Consider the following 22,168-nt stretch of genomic DNA (forward strand, 5'->3'; position numbering starts at 1 on the left):
GAATAGTCTTATGTATATCATTTGACATCTGTGGAAAAATTATCTGTAGGATACCATTCCCTTTAATTCCTTAAAGTATTTATAATCTCTACGAATTTAATAATTAGACATAATCAGTTAATTATGGAGCTGTTTTTAAAAATTTTTATTATTTGTGATTCCTCAAGGAGTGGTACCATGTATTAAATTATTTTATATTCACCCTGACCTAGAATACTGGTGTACATAAATAAGCCCTTAGGGTGGGCTGGAGTGTTTCTCAGATAGCTGCCAGATTGTTTCCCTTTTTATTCATCTAAGCTCTTCATAATCCTTTTGAAATTCCTAATAATGAGAGAAAAAAACTATTGTCAAAGCTTTGACCGCAGCTAGATGCATTTAGAAGCAGAAGTGATGTTTATTCCAAGCTACAGAATAAAATGAACCACAATCTCGGATATAGTTTTAAAAAAAAAAGCGAAACATTTCACCTTTCTTTGTATTCTTCCATTGAAAACATGGTATGAGATAGAGTATATCTTCACTGAGACTTAGTTGAGCTATAAGTAAAATAACAGAAAAATGTTCTTTTTTGTGACCCATAAAGGTACAGTATATCAAAGTAAATTTTTTAAAGCTACTATCTACAAAGTGAATAAACTGGAATTATCCTACTTGATATTAAAGTGAATAAGTCAATTACTTTTATTGACTTATTTATGTTAAGGTCCATTTAGTGTCCTGCTTGCAACTTTGGAAACCTTGATGGAGTACATTTCTCCACAACCTTTTTCCCGCTCTACTTGTTTGATCATAAAACCAGACAGTTTTCAGTTGGGAAAATATTGGAATTTGTTTTCTATTTGGAAAACCCACACATTTTTACCATCTCTTTAGATGGTATCACTGAGCTTAGAGAGAGAAACCTTTTCTTATTTTTCTGTATAGGTTAGAGGATTTCAGCTGAATTAAATTGACTTCTGATATGATGAGCCAGACTTAAAAATAAAAGATGTGTTTCTTTATTTTTTCTAACTGACCCTAAAAGATTCACTGCTTGAAATTCTAGGAGACTGGAGGGGAAAATAAATTCTATCATAGTTCTTGGGCTTTATAGCAAACAAGCAGGAATAACTTTGGGGTGTCTGATAACTGACCTTTACATGATTATAAGTTATACTGCAGAGATTTTTTTTTTAACAACTTTGAGCTATAACTCACATGCTGAAGAATTCACCCATTTAAACTGTACAATTGAATGGTTTTTATTCTGTTCACAGAGTTGTGCAACCATTACCACAATCAATTTTAGAGCCCTCTACTCACTCCAAAAGGAAATCCAGTACCCGTTAGCAGTCACTCCTCATTTCTTCACAAATTTGCCAGCTCTAGTCAATACTAATTTGATTTATGCCTCTAAAAATAGATTTTGGACATTTCATATAAGAAGACAGCACAACATGTCAGTCTTTTGTGTTTGGCTTCTTTCACTTAGCATGTTTACAAGGTTTATCCATGCTGTAGCTTGTTTCAACATTTCATTCATTACCATTGCCAATTTCATCTTGTGGATACATTGTTTTATTTATCCATTCATCAGTTGATGAACATTTGGGTTGTTCCCCTTTGTGACTATTATGAATAATTCTGCTCGAATATTCATGCACAAGTTTTTGTGTGGGCATATGTTTTTATTTCTCTTGGGTACATACCTAAGAGTGGAATTTCTGGGTCATATATAATAACTCTGTGTTTAAGTTTTGAGGAACCATCCATTTTACATTTACACCACCAGTATCTGATGGTTCTAATTTCTTCACAGTCTCCAACACTTGATATTATCTGTCTTTTTGATTATGGACATCTTAGTGGTGTGAAATGGTATCTCATTGTGGTTTTGATTGGTATTTTCCTAATGGCTAATGATATTGAACATCTTTTCATGTGCTTAGTGGACGTCTGTAAATCTTATTTGGAGAAATGTCTACTCAGATCTTTTGCCCATTTTTAATTGGTTTGTCTTGTTATTATTGAGTTGTAAGAATTCTTTATATAATCCAGATAAAAGTCCCTGATGAGATATATGATTTGTAAATATTTTCCCCATTCTGTGGTCTTATCAGTTACTTGATGGTGGCCTTCAAAGTACAGAAGTTTTTAATTTTGATGAAAACAAATTTACATATTTTTATTTTGTTGCTTGCACTTTTGTTGTCATATTTAGAAACCATTGCCTGGACAAAGGTCACGAAGATTTACTACTATATTTTCTTCTGAGAGTTTTATAGTTTTAGCTCTGATATTTAGATCTGTGATTCCTTTAGATTTAATTTTTTGTGTATGGTCTAAGGAGACATCCTGCTTAACTCTTTTGCATGTGGAATCCAATTTTCCCAGCATCTTTAGTAGAAAAGAGTTTTTTTTCCTCCATTGAATGGACTTGGCAGCGAAGTCTGAGTCCTCCAGCTTTGTTCTTTTTCTTCAGGGTTTGTTTGTTCTTCAGGTTTTGGTTTGTTTGTTTATTTATTTGGTTATTCTGGCTTCCTTGCATTTCTTTGTAAGTTTTAAGATTAGCATGTCAATTTCTGCAAAAAAAAAAAGCTTAGATTTTCATATGGATTGAGTTAAGTTTGTAGAACAAGTTGGGCAGTTGCTTTCTTAATATTAAGTCTTTTGGATCCATTAACATGAGTCTTTCCATTTATTTAGGTCATCTTTAATTTTTTTCAACAATATTTTATAATTTTAAGAGTAAAGTTTTGTATTTATTTTGTAAAATTTATTCCTAAATATTTTATTCTTTTTGATGCTGTTGTAAATGGAATTGTTTTGGAATATTTTTTAAATTTTGTTTTCAGATTGATCTTTGCTAATATATAGAAATACAGTTGATATTTGTATATTGATCTTGTACCCTGTAATCTTACTGAGCTCATTTATTAGTTCTAATACTTTAAAAATTGTATTTCTTAGGATTTTCTATATATGTCATGTCATCTGCAAATAAATATAGTTTTACTTCTTCCATTCCAAATTCATTGGAAATTATTTCACTTATTTCATTGTACTGACTGGAACCTTCATTACAGTGTTGAATAGAAGTGGTGAGATTGGACATTCTCATCTTGTTCCTGATTTTTGGGGGAAAGCATTCAGTTATAGTGATTTTTTTTTTTTTACTCTAAAAAGAATGGGCCATAACTTTGCTTTGAAGACTAATTTCCTTTTGATTTAAGATTCTTTTCTTCTGTTTACATACACAGGTATGTGCTGATTAGACGGCTCAATTGTGCAGCGTGGAGGATAAGACAGTGCTTTACAAAAATGGGGTTTGGGAGTGACCTGAAGAATTCACATGAAGCTGTGTTAAAATTGCAAGACTGGGAATTACGGTTACTGGAAACAGTGAAGAAATTTATGGCCCTGAGAATAAAAAGTGATAAAGAATATGCATCTACTTTACAGAACCTTTGTAATCAAGTTGATAAGGAAAGTACTATCCAAATGAATTATGTCAGCAATGTATCCAAGGTAAGAAGAATGATTTCATCATTTATTGTCTATAGCATCATAGTTGTCCTTAAGGCAAATAGATCATACTATTGAATAAGCGTACCTAAGTCAGCATTCTAAAATCTTCCAAAATCTTTCTGATTATCAGAATCTCATGGGGAAAGTTTCAAAAATTGTAAAATTTGGGCCCAGCTCCTGATATTCCGAGTCAGTAGGTCTGAAATTTTTGAACTTTGAAATCCTTTTTTCCAATAGATGCCCAGATTATTCTAATGATTAGTTAGGTTTGAGAACCCTTCTTACAAATTTCGTTTTCTTTATTACCCTACCTCCTTGGGTTCCTTGAGCCCCGCTGTTTTCTTCTTTTGACACAAACTTTCATTATAACCCACCTTCCCTGCATTCTTCTGTGAATCATTTGTATAGTGAATCACATGGAGTATTTTAACATGTAGGTATTCTCTGCTGTCATTTCATTACTAAAATACTAATATATTGATGATTTAATCACACATAAAAATCCTTTGGATAAACAATATGGTTTTTTAGCTCCAAGATTATAAAGTATAAAATTTAAAAATAAGGGCTATAAAAATAAAGGCCAAAATTTCACTGCTAATTATCCTTTGAAGGCATAAAATATGAAATATTACACACCTTAATAGTTTCGGATTTTCGCTCTTTTTATTTTCATTGTCTTACTTCACACTTCACTATATTTATTCAAAGTTAAAATTTTTTTTTACCTTACTTGGAAAGTTAAAAAAATTAGTGTGTTTCTTGCACTCATGGGTCTTAGGATTTGAGTAAATTGTAGAAGAAACTCTGTTTCTTATGGGGAATGTGTGTATGTGGTATGTGTGATCAGGTAAAGATCTGTGATGTTGCTGAGAACTCCTAATGTTCATATCTTTAACATCCTTTCCTGGGCCAATGAGATTCCCCAAAGAACCATTCTCTAGTCTCTAGTCTGAAGGTAGGGTTGCCAGATGTAGCAAATTAAAATATAGAACACCAGTTAAATTTGCGTACAATATTTGAGAAATGCATACACTAAAAATTATTTATTTTTTATCTGAAATTCAAATTTAACTGGTGTCCTGTATTTTGTTTGACTACTCTGTTATGTTATAGGAATAGATAGGGAAAGTAGATTGAGTGTTCAAAGAGTCATATTTTAGTTAATCCTCCTGTTTTTGGTAAGCTGCCTGGTGTCTCTGAGTCCAAAAGCTCTCTGGTTAATTTTTTCCTCTTGTTTTCTTCTGCACTGGGGGAAGAATAGTTGCATGTCTGTGGGCTGAGCAATAGGAACTAGAATTCTGGCTGTTCCTTATATAGACTGAATCAATCCTTCTGTTTCGGTGCCCTCTCCTTTTTCTTCATTTAGATTTCTCCAGTTCCTGAGCTTTATTGGAGTTATCTGACCCTATAAACTGGTCTTTTCTTCTTTTTCTCCCCCCAGTTTCTTTGAGATATAATTGACATACATCACTGTATAGGTTTAAAGTGTATAGCATGATTTTTTTTTAAAAAGGGCTTCCTCATTCTTTTATTTTTAATAAATTTATTTATTTCTGGCTGCATTGGGTCTTCATTGCTGCACGCGGGCTTTAGTTGCGGCAAGTGGGCGCTACTCTTCATTGCGGTGCGTGGGCTTCTCATTGTCGTGGCTTCTCTTGTTGCGGAGCACGGGCTCTAGGTGGGCGGGCTTCAGTAGTTGTGGCACATGGGTTCAGTAGTTGTGGCACATGGGTTCAGTAGTTGTGGCTCACAGGCTCTAGAGCACAGCCTCAGTAGTTGTGGCACATGGGCTTAGTTGCTTCCCAGCATGTGGGATCATCCCGGATCAGGGATCGAACCCATATCCTCTGCATTGGCAGGCAGATTCTTAACCACTGCACTACCAGGGAAGTCCAGCATGATGGTTTGATTTATGTTATGTTGTGAAATGATTACCATAGTAGATTTAGCTGATATCCAAATAATAAAAAGAAAAGAAAAAAATTTCTCTTTTTGATAAAAACTCTTAGAAAGCACTCACTTAACAACTCACTTTATCATACAACAGTGTTAACTATAGTCATCATGCTATACATTATATCCCTAGTACTTATTTATCTTATAACTGGAAGTTTGTACCTTTTGATCATTTTCCTCCAATTCCCCCTCCCACCATGTGGCCTTTTCTTCTTGACCTCCCCTCCGTACACTTAAGTTTCAACTTTTCCTGATATGCTAATGAGTTACCACTTACATTTTCTAACATTTTGTTGGCAAGTCTTATCTGTGATTGTTGCCTTTTCTATCTTCTTTGTTATTGCGAATTTATATTTTAAGTAACTATATTATATTTTGGTAGGGTTTTGGAAAGGAGTGAAAAATAGCTATGTGTTTTATTTACTATGTTTAACTGAAATTATACTGTTTAGAAAAGTATGGGACTTCCCTTGGAGGTCCAGTGGTTAAGACGTCCCTTCCAGTGCAGGTGGTGTGGGTTTGGTCCCTCGTTGGGGAGCTAAGATCCCACATGCCTTGCAGCCAAAAAGCCAAAACATAAAACAGAAGCAATATTGTAACAAATTCAATAAAGACTTTAAAAATGCTCCACATTAAAAAAATCTTAAAAAAAAAAAGTAAGGTAGTGAAAGGAACAAGAAATAGTATTAACAGGTAAGAAGATTGAGGATTTATGAGGTCAGGACAGAGAAGGAGTCATCAATGTGTATACTGAAGCGTCAGGTATTTTGGTGAGTACTGTTTTAGCTGCAACCCAGAAAATTCTCATATGAAAAAAAATTTTCATTTTTTTCAGTTCAGAATACATTTTAATTTCACTTTTGATTCCTTCTTTGACCCATGTATTCTTTCAGTGTCTCTTATATAATTTCCAAGTAGTTGTTTTTTTTTCTAGAGATATTTTTGTTACTGATTTCAAATTGAGCTCCATTGTTTTCAAAGACCCTATTTTATATGACTTGAATCCTTTTAAATTTATGGATACTTGTTTCATGGCCCAGAGTATGGTCTGTCTTGGTAACTCTTTCATGTGCACTTTATACTCTGCTGTTGTTGTTTGCAGTGTTCTTATAAATGACAATTAGGTCAAGATGGTTGATAGTAGCGTTCAAGTCTTTTATTTCTTTACTCATTGTTTTTTTATTTTAAAGAATATGGTTACACATTTTAAAAAAAAATTTATTTGGCTGCGTCAGATCCTAGGTGTGGCACATGGGATCTTTGTTGTGGCATGTGGGGTCTTTCATTGCGGTGTGCAGGCTCTTCGTTGCGGTGCGTGGACTTCTCTCTAGTTGTGGTGCATGGGCTCCAGAGTGCATGGGCTCAGTAGTTGTGGTGCGCAGTCTCAGTAGTTGTGGTGTGCAGGCTCTAGGGCATGTGGGCTCCGTAGTTGCAGTACATGGGCTTAGTTGCCCCGCAGCATGTGGGATCTTAGTTCCCCAACCAGGGATCGAACTGCATCACTTGCATTGGAAGGTGGATTCTTAACCTCTGGGCCACCAGGGAAGTCCCTCTTTACTCATTTTTGTCCACCTGTTCTATCAGCTATTGAGAATGGTGTTGAAATCTCTGATTATAATTGTGAATAAGTCTGTTTCTCCCTGCAGTTTGGTTAGTTTTTTTTCTTTTTTTTTTTTGCGGTACACGGGCCTCTCACTGTTGTGGCGCACAGGCTCTGGATGCGCAGGCTCAGTGGCCATGGCTCATGGGCCCAGCCGTTCCACGGCATGTGGGATCCTCCCTGACTGGGGCATGAACCCGTGTCCCCTGCATCGGCAGGCGGACTCTCAACCACTGTGCCACCAGGGAAGCCCCCATAGTGTTTTACATAGTAGCTGCACTAAATTACATTCTCACCCACAGTGTGTGAGGGTTCTGTTTTCTCTATAAATTCTCCAATACTTGTTATTTCTTGTCTTTTTGACAATAGCCATTCTGACAGATATGTGGTAATATCTCATTGTGGTTTTGATTTGCATTTCCCTAATAGCTGGTGATCTTGAGCATCTTTTTACCTACCTGTTAGCCACCCATATGTCTTCTTTGGAAAAATGTCTATTCATATCCTCTACCTGTTTTTAAATTGGATTTTGTTGTTGTTGTTTAGCTGTATGAGTTCTTTATGTGTTTTGGATATTACCCCGTTATTGGATCTGTGATTTGCAAATATCTTATCCTATTCTGGAGGTTGACTTTTTGTTATGTTGATGGTTTCCTTTGCTGTACTGAAGCTTTTTAGTTTGATGTAGTCCCAATTGTTTATTTTTGCTTTTGTTGCCATTGTGTTTGAATCAGATCCAAAAAATATCTCTAAGAGTGATATTAAGAGTGATATTAAGTCAAGGAGCTTACTGCCTATGTTTTCTTCTAGGAGTTTTATGGTTTCTGATCTTACATTCAAGTCTTTAATCAATTTTGAGTTGATTTTTGTGTGTGGTGTAAGATAGTCATCCAGTTTTATTCTCTTGCATGTGGATGTTGGGTTTTCCCAACACCATTTATTGAAGAGACTGCCTTTTCCCATTGTATATTTTTGCCTCCTTTGTTGTAAATTAATTGACCATATATGTGTGGGTTTCTTTCTGGGCTCTCTATTCTGTTGATCTATGTGTCTTATGCCAATGCCATACTATTTTGATTACAATTGCTTTATAGTATAGTTTGAAATCAGGGAGCATGATACCTACAACTTTGTTCATTCCTTCCTTCTTTCTGTCCTTCCTTCCCTCCCTTCCTTCTGTCCCTCCCTCCCTCCCTCCTTTTCTTGGGGACTTTGGTCCCATACAAATTTTAGAATTATTTATTCTAGGTCTGTGCAGAATGCCATTGGAATTTTGATAGGAATTTCTTGATATTATTTCAGTCTTCTTAAATTTATTGCGACTTGTTTTGTGGTCTAACATGTGGCCTATCCTTGAGAATGCTCCATGTGCCCTTGAGAAGAATGTGTATTCTGTTGCTTTTGGGTGGAATGTTCTATATATTTCTGTTAAGCCCATCAGGTCTGATGTTTCATTTAAGGCTGATGTTTCCTTATTGATTTTCTATGTAGATGATCTATCCATTGATGTAAATGTGGTTAAAATCTCCAACAATTATTGTATTGCTGTCAGATTTTCCCTTTAGGCCTGTTAATAGTTGTCTTATATATTTAGATTTTCCTTTGTTAGGTGTGTAAATATTTACAAATGTCATATCCTCTTGTTGAATTGACCACTTTATATTATGCAATGCCTTTCTTTGTCTTTTATTATGTTCTTTGTTTTAAAGTCTGTTTTGTCTAATGTGAGTATAGGTATACCAGCTTTCTTTTCATTTCCATTTGCATGGAATATCTTTTTCCATCCCTTTGCTTTCAGTCTGTGTGTTCTTAAACCTGAAGTAAGTCTCTTCCTGGTAACATATAAATTATTCTTTTATTTTTTTAATTATTTTTTTATCTGTTCACCTACTCTGTGTCTTTTGATTGGATAATTTAGTCCATTTGCATTGAAAGTAAATATTGATAGGTATGTCCTTGTTGCCATTTTGTTGATTGTTTTCTGGATGTTTTTGCAGTTTCTCTCTATTCCTTTTTTCATCTCTTGCTTTCTTCCCTTGTGGTTTGATGAATTTCTTTAGTGTTATGTTTAGATTCCATTCTCATTATCTTTTGTGTGTCTGCTGTACATTTTGCTTTGTGGTTACCATGAGGTTCACACATAATGATCTATATATATAGCAGTCTATTTTAAGTTGGTAGCAACTTACATTTGAACACATTCTAAAAACTTTTACATTTTTATTCCACTCAGTCATGTTTTATGTTTTTGATGTCATATTGTATGTCTTTTTATTTTGTGTATTCTTTAACTAATTATTGTAGTTTCAATTAATTTTACTACTTTATCTTTTAACCTTCTAATTGCTTCCTATGTGATTAACCCACTACCCTTACCATATATTTGCTTTTAGCAGTGAGATTTTTACTCTCATATATTTTTCTGTTATAAGTTAGCACCCTTTTGTTTCAGCTTAAAAAAGACCCATTTACTTTTCTCATGAAGTTGGTTAAGTGGTGATGAACTCCTTTAGCTTTTGCTTATTTAGAAAACACTTTAATCTTTCCTTCAGTTCTGAATGATAGCCTTGTCAGATAGAGTGTTCTTGGTTGTAGGTTTTTCCCTTTCATCACTTTAAATATCTCCCTTCTGGCTTACAGAGTTTCTGCTGAAAAATCAGCAGATAGTCTTATGGAGATTCCTGTTTATGTGACAAGTTGCTTTTAAGATTCTGTCTTTAACTTCTTACGTTTTAATTATAATTTATCTTGCTGTTCATCTTATTTGGCATTCTCTGTGCTTCCTGGACCTGAATCTTTCCTTCCCCAGGTTAGGGGAATTTATGGCCATTATTTTTTCAAATAAGTTTTCTGCCCCTTTCTCTCTTCTCCTTCTGGGGCCCCCTATAATGTGAATGTTATTCTGCTTGGTATAGTCTCGTATGTCTCTTGAGTTACCTTTACTTTTTAAAATTCTTGTTTCTTTTTGTTGATTGTTTGGGTGAGTTCCTCTGCCCTATCTACCAGGTTGCTGTTTAAGTTGTTCTACTTTAGCTAGTCAGCTGTTGAACCCCTTTAGTATATTTTTCAGTTCAGTTATTGTGTTCTTCAGTTCTGTGACATCTGTTTAGTTTTTTAAAATATTTTCTGTCTATTTGATATAGCACAGTGAGAGTGTTCATCCATTCTTCTTTTGAGTTCAGTGAGCATCTCTTTTAACTCTATATCAGGTATATTACTTATCTCTGTTTTATTAAGGTCTTTTTCTGAGGTTTCATCTTATTCTTTTGTTTGGAACATATTCCTCTGTTTTTATCTTTCGCTTGATTCTTTGTAATTGTTTCTGTGTATTAGGCAAAATAGCTACCTCTCCCAGTCTTGAAGAACTAGGCCTTATGTAAGAGATGGCTCTTATTCAACCTTGTTCTAGCTCTTGGTTGTCTCTGGAACCTATGTGATTGTCTAACTAGTCTGATTTATTCTTGATAGGTCTTGCTTATTGAGGGTGTGCCAAGACCTGTCAGTGTTCTAAAGGGAGTGATCCTAGTCAGCCTAGATTCAGGCTGATTGGAAGCCTGTTTCTTAGACAATAGCTTTTGAAGTATGCAGATAGATATATAAAGTCCTATGCGACGACAATTGTATACCCTGCCAGCCTCCAAACTGAGGTCCAGATATGTCCCCTAGGCAGCAGTTGGAACAATTGGGGTTTCAGATGAGTGTTTAAGCTTCTTTCTGGGAGGTACCAGCATGCTGTGGTGGTGAGGCCAAGACAGGGTGCACAGGTGGTGTCTCCTTGCCTGCATTCCCAAAGAGCACCTATGTAGCCTTTAGATGTATTGCAAACCTGAAGCCTGCCCCTCAGGTTGAAGCTCCAGGACAATTAAGGGGCCTTTTTCATGTGCGGATCAGGGATGTTTCAGTCTGCTGTTTATGTAGTGTCGTGGGTGTGGTATTCTGCCCAGAACTATCTTTCTGATTCTTACGGTCCCATAGGGCCAGGAGCACAAGCCCTTCTGGCCACCAGAGCCTGGCAATCAAGAGGAGTCCCCTGTGTAGACTGTGCTTTAGTGAGGCTGTGCGATTATTGCGGGCAGGGTGTGCCCTCAGCTTTAGAGAGGCCAGGAAAGAGTGCTGGGGGAGAGGCACGCCTGTAGTTTTCACAATATTGGAGGAAAGTGTTGGGAATGGGGCATGCCTTCCGCTTTAGGGAGGCCTGGGATGAGCATTTTGGGTGTGATAGACACTTGACTTTAGAGAGGTTGTGTGTCTGCCCACTTGCAATAGCAGGGTGGAGGGAGAGTGCAAAAATGGTACTCTTCAGTGGCACCATCCATGACGAAAATCCCAGTTAATCCCTGTCCCTCCAGCAGATGCTTTAAGGTTAACAACCAAATCTCCTTTATACATAATCCAGTCACTTTTCAAACTTGCCTTTTTGCTTGTTCCTGGAACCAGTGAATCCACACGAGTCCCTCAACAGGAGTATCTAAGATTCGCGCAGCCCCCTGGGCCCCCTGGATGTAAGCCCCATTGGTTTCTAAAGCCAGATGTTTTGGGGCCTTGTCTCTCTGGTGCAGGTCCCAAGGGTTGGGGTGCCCAGTGTGGGGCACAAACCCTTTGATCCTTAAAAAGAGGCTCTGGACTAGTGAGATGCCTCCCTGCTGTGTGTCACTGCACTGGGGGATAGGGTTTTAGAGTCACTGCATCTCTGCCTCTACTACCCATCTTGCCGTGGTCCCTTTATCCCTTATTGTGGAGGGTGCCGTTCAGCTAGTTTACAGTTCTTTTTACCTGGAATTATTACTTATGTAGTTGTAGATTTGGTGTGTCGTGGGAGGAGGTGAGTTCAGGGTCTTCCTATGCTGCTTTGTTGGACCCCGCCCCTCCTTGCTCTTTAATAAGCCTGTCAGTGAGTTAACTCTATCGCTGACCTCTCCTATTCCAACAGTATCACTTCCTTCTCCTTTCTTCTTCCTCTGGCAATGTCACTTCCTGTCTCACCAGTATTTCAAGTTAAACATGCCGGTGTATGCCAATCCTTTTATCTTTTCATACCTGCCAAAACTCAGATCTTCCTTTTACCCCACACTTGTACTTAGGAGGGAGGAATTGGAGAGAAGGAAACAGAAACCAAGTAGCTGAGCCATTTCCATGTTGAAAATGAGCAAGTCATAAGTGAATCATTGTAATAGTTCAATTTGAATCTTTTAAAATATTTTCCATTTCTCTACTTAATATATTTATTCTTTCTTTTAGTTTCATGAACATATGGAATACTGTCATAGTGACTCTTTTATTCTCCCTGTCTTCTATCCTCGGTGTTACTTCTGGGCCAGCTTTGACTGCCTGATTTTTCTGCTCATTTTGGGTTGTATTCTCCTGCAACTGCATGCTCTTGATGCCAGGCATTATGAATTTTACATTATTAGGTACTGAATATTTTTACCTTTCTTTAACTGTTCTTGAGCTTTGGGATATGATTAAGTTACTTGGACACAGCTTGATCTTTTCGTCTCTTGTTTTATACATTTGTTAGGTGGACCAGCAGTATGTATAGTCTAGGGTAAATTTATCTCCTCTACTGAGACAAGATCATTCTCATTATCCAAAGGATGCTCCCCATATTATGAGGTTTTAAACTCTGGCTGTTGGGACCTGGTACAATTCCGTGATACTATGTGAGCTCTAGACAGTGTTTCCTGTAATCCTTATTGGTGGGTTATTTCCACGGCATAGAGTAGTTTTCTCATGCCCTGAGCTAATCAGTACTTAGCTAAAAAAATCTTAGCTAAGTAAGATTTTGGGTGAGTCTTTGCAGGTCTCTTGAGTTTTCTCTTTGTGTAGCTCTCTTCTCTCTAGTACTCTGTCCTTGTCTCTTCACCAGTACTCTGACTATGTTGGTGTCTCTGTGCTCTGTACAGTCTCTTTAACTTGCAGAGATGACTGAGTTCTGCTTGGCTCTTCTTCCCTGGACCATATCCTGGACATTTTCTCCATTCAGTAAGCTGGGATAATCTTAGCCTTCAGTTCATTTATTTATAGTCTCTCAGGCTTCGCTGTCCTTCCTTGCCTGATGTCCAGTGGCTTGAATGCTGTCTTACATTTTTGTCCAGTTTTTAGTTATTTTATGCAGGAGAATAAATTTATGCCTGTTTCTCTATCTTGATGGAAGCAGAAATCTTGCAACTAGTGATTTTTATGTCTTTACTTAAAAAAAATTAAAACGTGCAGCAGAGTTTCAAGAATAGAACAGAGATTCCCCTATGAACTCTACTGTACTTATTAATTGTTAACATTTTGCCATATTTGCTCTGTGGTTTCCTTTCCCTCTCAGTATAATTTGTGTTTTATATATATAATTTTTGGGGAGAATGATTTGTAAGTTAGTTGAAGACATCGTGTCTCTTTATTCTTAAACATTTAAGCATGTATTTTCTAAGAAGATATCCACAATGTAATGATCAAATTTGGGAAATTTACCATTGTTACCATGCTATTATTAAAAATATATTGCATATCCAGCTTTTGTCAACTGTTCCAATAATGTCCCTTTTGGAAAAATTTTTTTTCATCCTCATTCAGGATCTAATAGAGAATCACTTATTTCATTTAGTTGTTAGGTTTCTTCAGTTTCTTTAATCTGGAACATGTATGTGAGAAGTCACACTTCGTGCTTTGGTAGTTTTTCTTTTTTACTTAAAGTTATTTTTGAAGTGTGTACATTCTGCCTTTAATCCTGAGGGCATGGTTTAGTGGTTTTTTTTTTTTTTTTTTTTTTTTTTGCGGTACGCGAGCCTCTCACTGTTGTGGCCTCTCCTGTTGCGGAGCACAGGCTCCGGACGCGCAGGCTCAGCAGCCATGGCTCACGGGCCCAGCTGCTCCGCGGCATGTGGGATCTTCCCGGACCGGGGCACGAACCCGTGTCCCCTGCATCGGCAGGCGGACTCTCAACCACTGGGCCACCAGGGAAGCCCCAGGCTCATCTTTTGAATGTTCCTTTTCCAGTCCTTCAAGAAACCCTTTCCCCGAGGGATCTTGGTTCCTTTTGGTAGTGAGAATATTTAGATATTCAACGAAGTTACTTTGTTGGGATATTATGTCTCACAGTATTTTGCAGTCACAAGTATTGCTGCAGTGAATCACTTTGTTACAGATGTGTTTTTGTATCTTTATGAATATCTTTAAGGTACATTCCTGGAGATGGGATTTCTAGGTCAAAGTGTAAATGTCTATGTAGTGTTGTTATATATTGTCAATATAAATATAAATTTCCTTTATAGCTTTTGTACCATTTTGTATATCTACTGGGAATATATGAAACTACCAGTTTCTACTTAATCTGGGCAAGAGAGTATATTGTCAAACTTATGAATTTTTATTAATATGATAGGTAGAAATGATACCTAGTGTAGCTTTAATTTATATTTCTCTAATTGTGAGTGAAATTAAACATCTTTTCATATTTTAACAGCTATTTTAGTTTGAGGACTTGTTTTATTCTATGCTAAAGGTGAATTTTACTTTGTGTTTCTTTATTCATCTAAAATTACACCTGTCAGAAATAAAAGGCATCCAAATGGGAAAGGAAGAAGTCAAGTTGTCTCTCTTTGTGGAGGACATGATATCATACAGTAAGTCCCCTACATACGAACATTCAAGTTGTGAACTTTTAAAGATGTGAATGTGTGTTCACATGTCCAATCATGTTAAGTTAGTTCACGTGTCTGATGTACATTGTCACGTGTGCATCTCTGCAAGTGGTTGTGCATTTGTGTACTTTACTGTACAGTACTGAATAGAGTAGTAAAGTAGTACAGTATCTTTATTGCAAGCCCAGGATGTCTGGAAGCCAGCGTAAAAGCAGCAGTGATGTAGCTGGTACTGCTAAGAAGTGCCAAGCGATAACGGTGGAAATAAAAGTGAAAATAATTGAGAGAGTGGAGCAACAAGAGGAAGAAGAAGTAACTGAAGAATCAAAGAGATTCACGATGCAGGAAATGGCAAAGGGATTTTCTTTTTTCGAGGAGGCACTGTTTTTGAGGCACAGGACCTGAACATAGAATGGTACACAAAGGTTGCAGTAGTTGTTCAGAATGCAATCCAGGGCTACCGTGTCATCTATGACGAGAAAAAAAGAGCTACTACCCAGACATCACTGGATCATTTTTTCAAGAGGGTAGATAGAATTGAATCCAGAAAGGAACCAGAAACTGTGCCATTAACGTCAGGCATGAGTGAAATTGCAGCTTGCCCTCTGTCTCCTATTGCTGACCATCCTTCAGCTCTACCATCTCCTGCCTCCTCTTCCTCTTCCAGTCAGTAACTCTTCTTACCTGTTCACTCGATGCCAGCCCCCGTATGCCAGCTGTTGTACTGTACTACTGTACTTTTCAAAGTACTATAATGTAAGATTAAAAATGTTTTCTTTATTTTGTGTGTTTGTTTGTTTTTTATGTATTATTTGTGTGAAAAGTATTATAAGCCCATTACAGTACAGTACTGTATAGCTGATTTTGTTAGTTGGGTACTTAGGCTAACTTTGTTGGACTTATGAACAAACTGGACTTACAAATGCACTCTTGGAATGGAACTTGTTCATATGTAGGGGACTTACTGTATATAGAAAATAATAAAACTACTACCAAGAAACTAATAGATGAATTTGGTAAAGCTGCAGGATTAAAAAAAATCAATGTACAAAAATCAGTTTTGTTTCTATACACTAATGAACTATCTGAAAAAGAAAGACAATAATTCCATGTACAATAGCATAATAAAATTAAAATCCTTAGGAAAAAATTTAACCAAAAAGGGAAAGACCTGTACACTGTAAAGTATAAGAAATTGATGAAAGAAACTGAAGAAGACACAAATAAATGGAAAGACATTCTGTGCTGATGAAATGGAAGAATTAATATTGCTAACATGTCCTTACTACCCAAAGCCATCTATAGATACAGTGCAGTCCCTCTCAAAATTTCAATGGCATTTTTCACAGAAATAGAAAAACAATCCTAAAATTCATATGGAACCACTAAGACCCCAAATAGCCAAAATAATTTTGAGAAGGTAGAACAAAGCTAGTTACAATTCCTGATTTAAAAATTTATTATAAAGCTATAGTAATCAAAACAGTATGGTACTAGCATAAAAGCAGACACATGGACCTATGGGACAGAACTGAGATCCCAGAAATAAACCCTTGAATATATGGTCACCTAAGATTTAACAAGGGAGCCAAGAATAGTCTTTTTAATAACTGATGTTGGGAAAACTGAATATTTCCATGCAAAAGGATGAAATTGGACCCCTGTCTTACACCACTCACAAAAATTAACTGGAAATGGATTAAAGACTTAAATGTAAGCGTGAAACTGCAAAGCTACTAGAAGAAAACATAGGGAAGAAAACCTCCTTGACATTGTGCTTGGCAACAATTTTTTGGATATGACACCAAAATCTCAAGCAAGAAAAGCAAAAATAAATAAGCAGCAAAAGCATTAATAAAAAGCTTCTGTACAGCAAGAAACTCAGCAAAATGAATAGGCAACCTACAGAATGGGAGAAAATATTTGCAAAAATCTATTTCATAAAGAATTAATATCTAAAATGTAAGGAACTCATTTTACTCAAGAGCAAAAAAACAAGTAATCCAATTAAAAATTTGTCATGTCAGCATGAGGTACTTCCTTTGTCTCTCCATTTTAATCTACAACCAGTAAAATCCATAACTCAACAAATGTGCCTCTGTCCAAAACACTAGGATGCTGGAGAATTCCACATATCTGTACATCTAAAGCGTGGGTGTCTTGGAACACATAGAGGAGGCATAGAGGGAACACTGAAGGCAGTACCGTAATCTCAGACCCCTGGCCACAGAGTCTGAGCCTGCAACCCAAGAGAACCTGGTAGCATTAGGGCATGCAGCACACACGACACCAGCTTCCTGGCTGCAGAGGCACTCACAGCTCCTAGGAACTGGACAGCAGTGGCGGTGGAGCCTGCAACCACATCTGTCCAGCTTCAGAAGTGCCCACCACTCCAGTCCCTCCCCACTTCACCCACAATAGCAGAGCCTATGCACCCTAAAACTCTGGTCACAGGAAAGACAGCCGTAACCATGGCTTTCCTCCAACCCTCCCACCCCCCAAATCCATGGCAGCAGAGCCTGCTACCCAGGAGACTGAACGTAGGAGAGGCACCTGACATCGTGCCCCAGGGGGTGACACTGCTGACACCAGCAGCAGTAAGGCATCCATAACCCCAGAGGCACAAACAGTGACATCTAGGGCACTGGGTGACATCTCTCACCCGGGTGGTGGAAAGTGCCAACTCTCAAGTATAACTGGAGGCAGCTCAGGTGAGACAAGCCAAAATCTTGTGCTATAGTGCCACCTACTGGAAAACAAAGGCCTCTAATTACTAACCTATTGAATCCCTAGAATCAAGTTTTTTTTTTTTTTTTTCTGTAAAAACTTTACCTAAAGGAAGAAAGGTATTTGCTGCTTCAGATACGCTGGCAGAGGAACAACTCATCAAGCACTGTGAAGAACCATGGTAACATGGCATCACAAAAAGAAAATGACAATTCTTCAGAAACTGAACTTAGTCATAGAGTATTGCAATGTAACTGATAGAGAATTCAAAATAGCTGTTATGAAGAAACTCAGTGAGCTACAAGAAAACTCAGAAAGGCAGTTTTATGAGGGATAAAATTAATGAACAGAAGGAATACTTTACCAGAGAGATTGAAACTCTAAAAAAGAACCAAACAAATTCTGGAGTTAAAGAAGTCAATAAATGAGATGAAGAATTCACTAGAAAGCATTGGAAGTTGAGCAGACCATATGGAAGAGAATTAGTAAGCTCAAAGATAGAAATCTAGAAATGGTATGGTTAGAAGAGGAGAGAGCATTAAGATATTAAAAAAAAAAAGGGGGGGGGCTGCTTTTGAGGTGTAGTGGTTAAGAATCCACCTGCCAATGCAGGGGACACAGGTTTGAGCCCTGGTCCAGGAAGATCCCACATGCCGTGGAGCAACTAAGCCCATGCACCACATCTACTGAGCCTGTGCTCTGGAGCCCGCATGCCACAACTACTGAAGCCTGCACACCTAGAGCCTATGCTCCATAACAAGAGAAGCCACCGCAATGAGAAGCCTGCACACCGCAACAAAGAGTAGCCCCTGCTCACTGCAGAAAGCCTGCACACAGAGATGAAGACCCAATGCAGTGAAAAATAAATAAATAAATTTATATATTAAAAAATAAAAGAAATTCTATGAGAACTCGTCAACTCTATTAGGAAGGGCAACATTAGAATAGTGGGTATCCCAGAAGGAGAAGAGAGGCAAAAGGGAGCAGAGAGTTTAATTAAAGAAATAATAGCTGAGAACTTCCCAAACCTGGGGAAGGAACTGGTTATCTAGTACGTGAAGCTAAGAGAACTCCTTATAACCTCAATATAAAAAAACCTTCTCCAAGACACATTATGTTAAAATTCTCCAAAGTAAATGCAAAAAAAAAAAAAAAAAAAAAAAAAACGTTAAAGGCATCCAGGGAAAAAAGGATGGTAACCTACAAAAGAGCCCACATTCCACCATCAGCACATTTCTCAGCAGAAACTCTATGGGCCTGGAGAGAGTGGAATGACATACTCAAAATATTGAAATATAAAAGGTGTCAGCCAAGAATACTCTGTTCAGCAAAGTTATCCTTCAGATATGAAGGAGAAATAAAGGCTTTCCTAGCAGGGAGTTCATCACCACTAGACATGCTTTATAAGAGATGTTGACTTTTCTGGTCTTCTCCTCAAGAAAAAAAAAAGCAGAAGTGCACAAAACTATGACTAAGGTAATAAATAGACAGAATCAGGAAATTGCAACCCTATATCAGAATAGGTTGTTAAACACTTGATTATTGGATAAAGGTTAGAGGGAAAAAACAGTAAAAAAAAAAAAAAAAAATTGGGCTTCCCTGGTGGGGCAGTGGTTGAGAGTCCACCTGCCGATGCAGGGGACACGGGTTCATGCCCCAGTCTGGGAGGATCCCACATGCTGCGGAGCGGCTAGGCCTGTGAGCCATGGCCGCTGAGCCTGTGCATCCAGAGCCTGTGCTCCGCAACAGGAGAGGCCACAACAGTGAGAGGCCTGCATACGGCAAAAAAAAAAAAAAAAATTATGGCTACTTCAATTTGGTAACGAACTCACAACATAAAAGGGATGATTTGAGACAACAAAAATATAAAATTAGAAGAGGAAAAGGATGGAACCTCTGTAAGCAGATGAAGATAAGATGCTATCCAGCAGAAAAAAGGACAATTTTATCTATGAGATATTTTATACAAGCCTCATGGTAACCACAAAACAAATTTAGAGCAGAGACATGAAACATTAAAAAAAAGGAAACTGAGAAAAATCTCATGGAAAACCATCAAACTAAAATGGCAGATAGAAACACAAGGAAAAAGAAACAATGGAAATATAGAGCAACCAGAAAACAAAAGATAAAATGGCAGTACTGAGTACTCATTTATTAATAATCACCCTCAATTAAATAGATTGAATAAAAAGTCACATTATGGCTGGTTGGATTACAAAATAACCCAACAATATGGTGCCTCCAGGAGACTCATCTCAACTCTAAAGACAAACATAGGCTCAAAGCGAAGGGATGGAAGAAGCTACTTCAAGCAAATGGCAGCCAAAAGACAGTGAGTGTCACCATACTCATATCAGACAAAATACAGTAACGAGACAAAGATGGACATTGTATAATAATAAAGGGGGCAACTCATCAAGAAGACATAACAGTTATTAATATATATGCACCTGACATAGGAGCACCAAAATATATAAAGCAATTATTAACAGACTTAAAGGGAGAAATTGACAGTGATACATGATAGTGGGGGCCTTTAACACCCAATTACATCAATGAATAGATCATCAAGACAAAAAGTCCACAAGGAAACAGCAGCCTTAAATGAAACTTTAGATCAGATGGAGTTGTTAGATTTATATAAAACATTCCATCCCAAAGCAGCAAAATGCATATTCTTCTTGAGTGCACATGAAACACTCTCAAGGATAGACCATATGTTGGGCACAAACAGTCTCAATAAATTTAAGGAGATTGAAATCATATCAAGCATCTTTCTAATAACAGTGGTATGAAAGAAACTAGAGATCAATTACAAGAAGAAAGATGGAAAAATGACAGATATGTGGAGATTAAACAGCATGTTCCTGAGTAACTATTGGATCAATGAAGAAATCAAAGGAGAAATAAAAAAATACCTGGTGACAAATAAAATTCAAATAAGACACACCAAAAATCTATGGATTTTGCCAAAAGCGCAGTACTAAGTGGAAGTTTATAGCAATACAGGCCTGCTTCAAGGCACAAGAAAAATCTCAAACAATCTAACCTTACATGTAAAGGAACTAGAAAAAGAAGAAAAAACACAGTCCAAAGTCAGTAGAAGGAAGGAAATAAAGATCAGAGCAGAAGTAAATGAAGTACAGACTAAAAAGAAAATAGAAAAGATCAATTAAACTAAGATCTTGTTCTTTGAAAAAGTAAACAATATTGACAAACCTTTAGCTAGACTCACTAGGAAAAAAGAGAGAAGGCTCTGGTAAATAAAATCAGAAACGAAAGAGGAGAAATAGCAGTGGATACCATAGAAATACAAAGGATTATGAGAGAATATTATAAACTGCCATACACCAACAAGTTGGACAACCTAGAAGAAATGGATAAAAATTTCAATCATACCATACAATCTTCCAAGACTGAATCACAAAGAAATAGAAGATCTGAATAGACTGATCAATAGGAGATTGAAACAGTAATCAAAAATATCACCGGCTTCCCTGGTGGCGCAGTGGTTGAGAATCCGCCTGCTGATGCAGGGGACACGGGTTTGTGCCCCAGTCCGCGAAGATCCCACATGCCATGGAGTGGCTGGGCCTGTGAGCCATGGCCACTGAGCCTGTGCGTCTGGAGCCTGTGCTCTGCAATAGGAGAGGCCACAACAGTGAGAGGCCCGCATGCCGCAAAAAAAAAAAAAAAAGTCCCCCAAAACAAAGTCCAGAACCAGACGGCTTCACTGAAGATTCAAAGAAAATTTAATAACTGTCCTTCTCAAATTCTTCTAAAAAATTGAAGAGGAGGGAATGCCTCAACTCATTTTATGAGGCCAACATTACTCAGATGCCAAAACCAGACAAGGACAACACAAAAAAAGAAAATTACAGGGCATTATCTCTGATGAACATACTTGCAAAATTCCTAAACAAAATATTAGTAAACCAAATAAACAATACAGCTGATCCTTGAACAATGCAGGTTTTGAACTCAGAGGTCCACTTATACATGGGTTTTTTTTTCTGTAGTAAATACAGCACTATATGGTATGTGTTTGGTTGAATCCACTGGTGTGGAACCATGGATATGGAGGGCCAACTGTGGTACTTGAGTATCAAGCAGGTTTTGGTGTCTGTGGCAAATCCTGGAACCAATCCCCCTTGGATACTGAGGGACAGATGTACATTAAAAGGATCATACACCATAATCTAGTATGATTTATTCCAGGGATTCAAGTATGATTTATTCCAGGGATGCAAGTATGGTTTGACATCCACAATTCAATCAATGTGATTCACCACATTAATAAAATGAAGGATAAAAATCATATGATCATCTCAATTGGTGCAGAAAAAGCATTTGACGAGACTCAGAACCCATTTATGATAAAAACTCTCAATAAAATATGTATAGAAGGAATGTACGGCAATATAGTAAAGGACATATATGACAAATTCACAGCTAACATCATATTCAAAGGTGAAAAATTGAAAGCAAATCCCTCTAAGATCAGAAACAAGATGATGATGCCCACTCTCATACTTTTATTCAACAAAGTATTGGAAGTCCAACCCACAGCAATCAGGCAAGAAAAAGAAATAAAAAGCATCCAAATTGGAAAGGAAGAAGTAAATCCATCACTATTTGCAAATTTCGTGATGTTATATATAGAAAACCCTAAAGACTCCATCAAAAAACTATTAGAAATAGTCAATGAGTACAATAAAGTTGCTGGGTACAAAATTAA

General features: G+C 37.2%; 1 protein-coding gene across 9 annotated transcripts in view; it reads left to right on the forward strand.

Annotated features, from left to right (window-relative positions):
* Positions 1-22,168, forward strand: part of FER (FER tyrosine kinase) — a 463,302-nt gene that overhangs the window by 39,415 nt on the left and 401,719 nt on the right. For 8 of the 9 annotated variants that reach the window (XR_013827559.1, XM_079916621.1, XM_079916626.1 and 5 more), the window contains one exon: positions 3,243-3,510. Coding sequence is in view for 7 of the 9 variants with exons in the window: in XM_079916621.1 (XP_079772747.1) it covers positions 3,304-3,510 (207 nt within the window). In the remaining 2 variants the exon portion in view is untranslated. Of the gene's footprint in view, positions 1-3,242; positions 3,511-14,610; positions 14,683-22,168 lie in introns of those variants that run through there. The other variant, XM_079916627.1, reaches the window with a different exon arrangement.

Source organism: Stenella coeruleoalba (assembly GCF_951394435.1).
Source record: "Stenella coeruleoalba genome assembly, chromosome: 3".
Classification (NCBI taxonomy): Eukaryota; Metazoa; Chordata; class Mammalia; order Artiodactyla; family Delphinidae; genus Stenella; species Stenella coeruleoalba.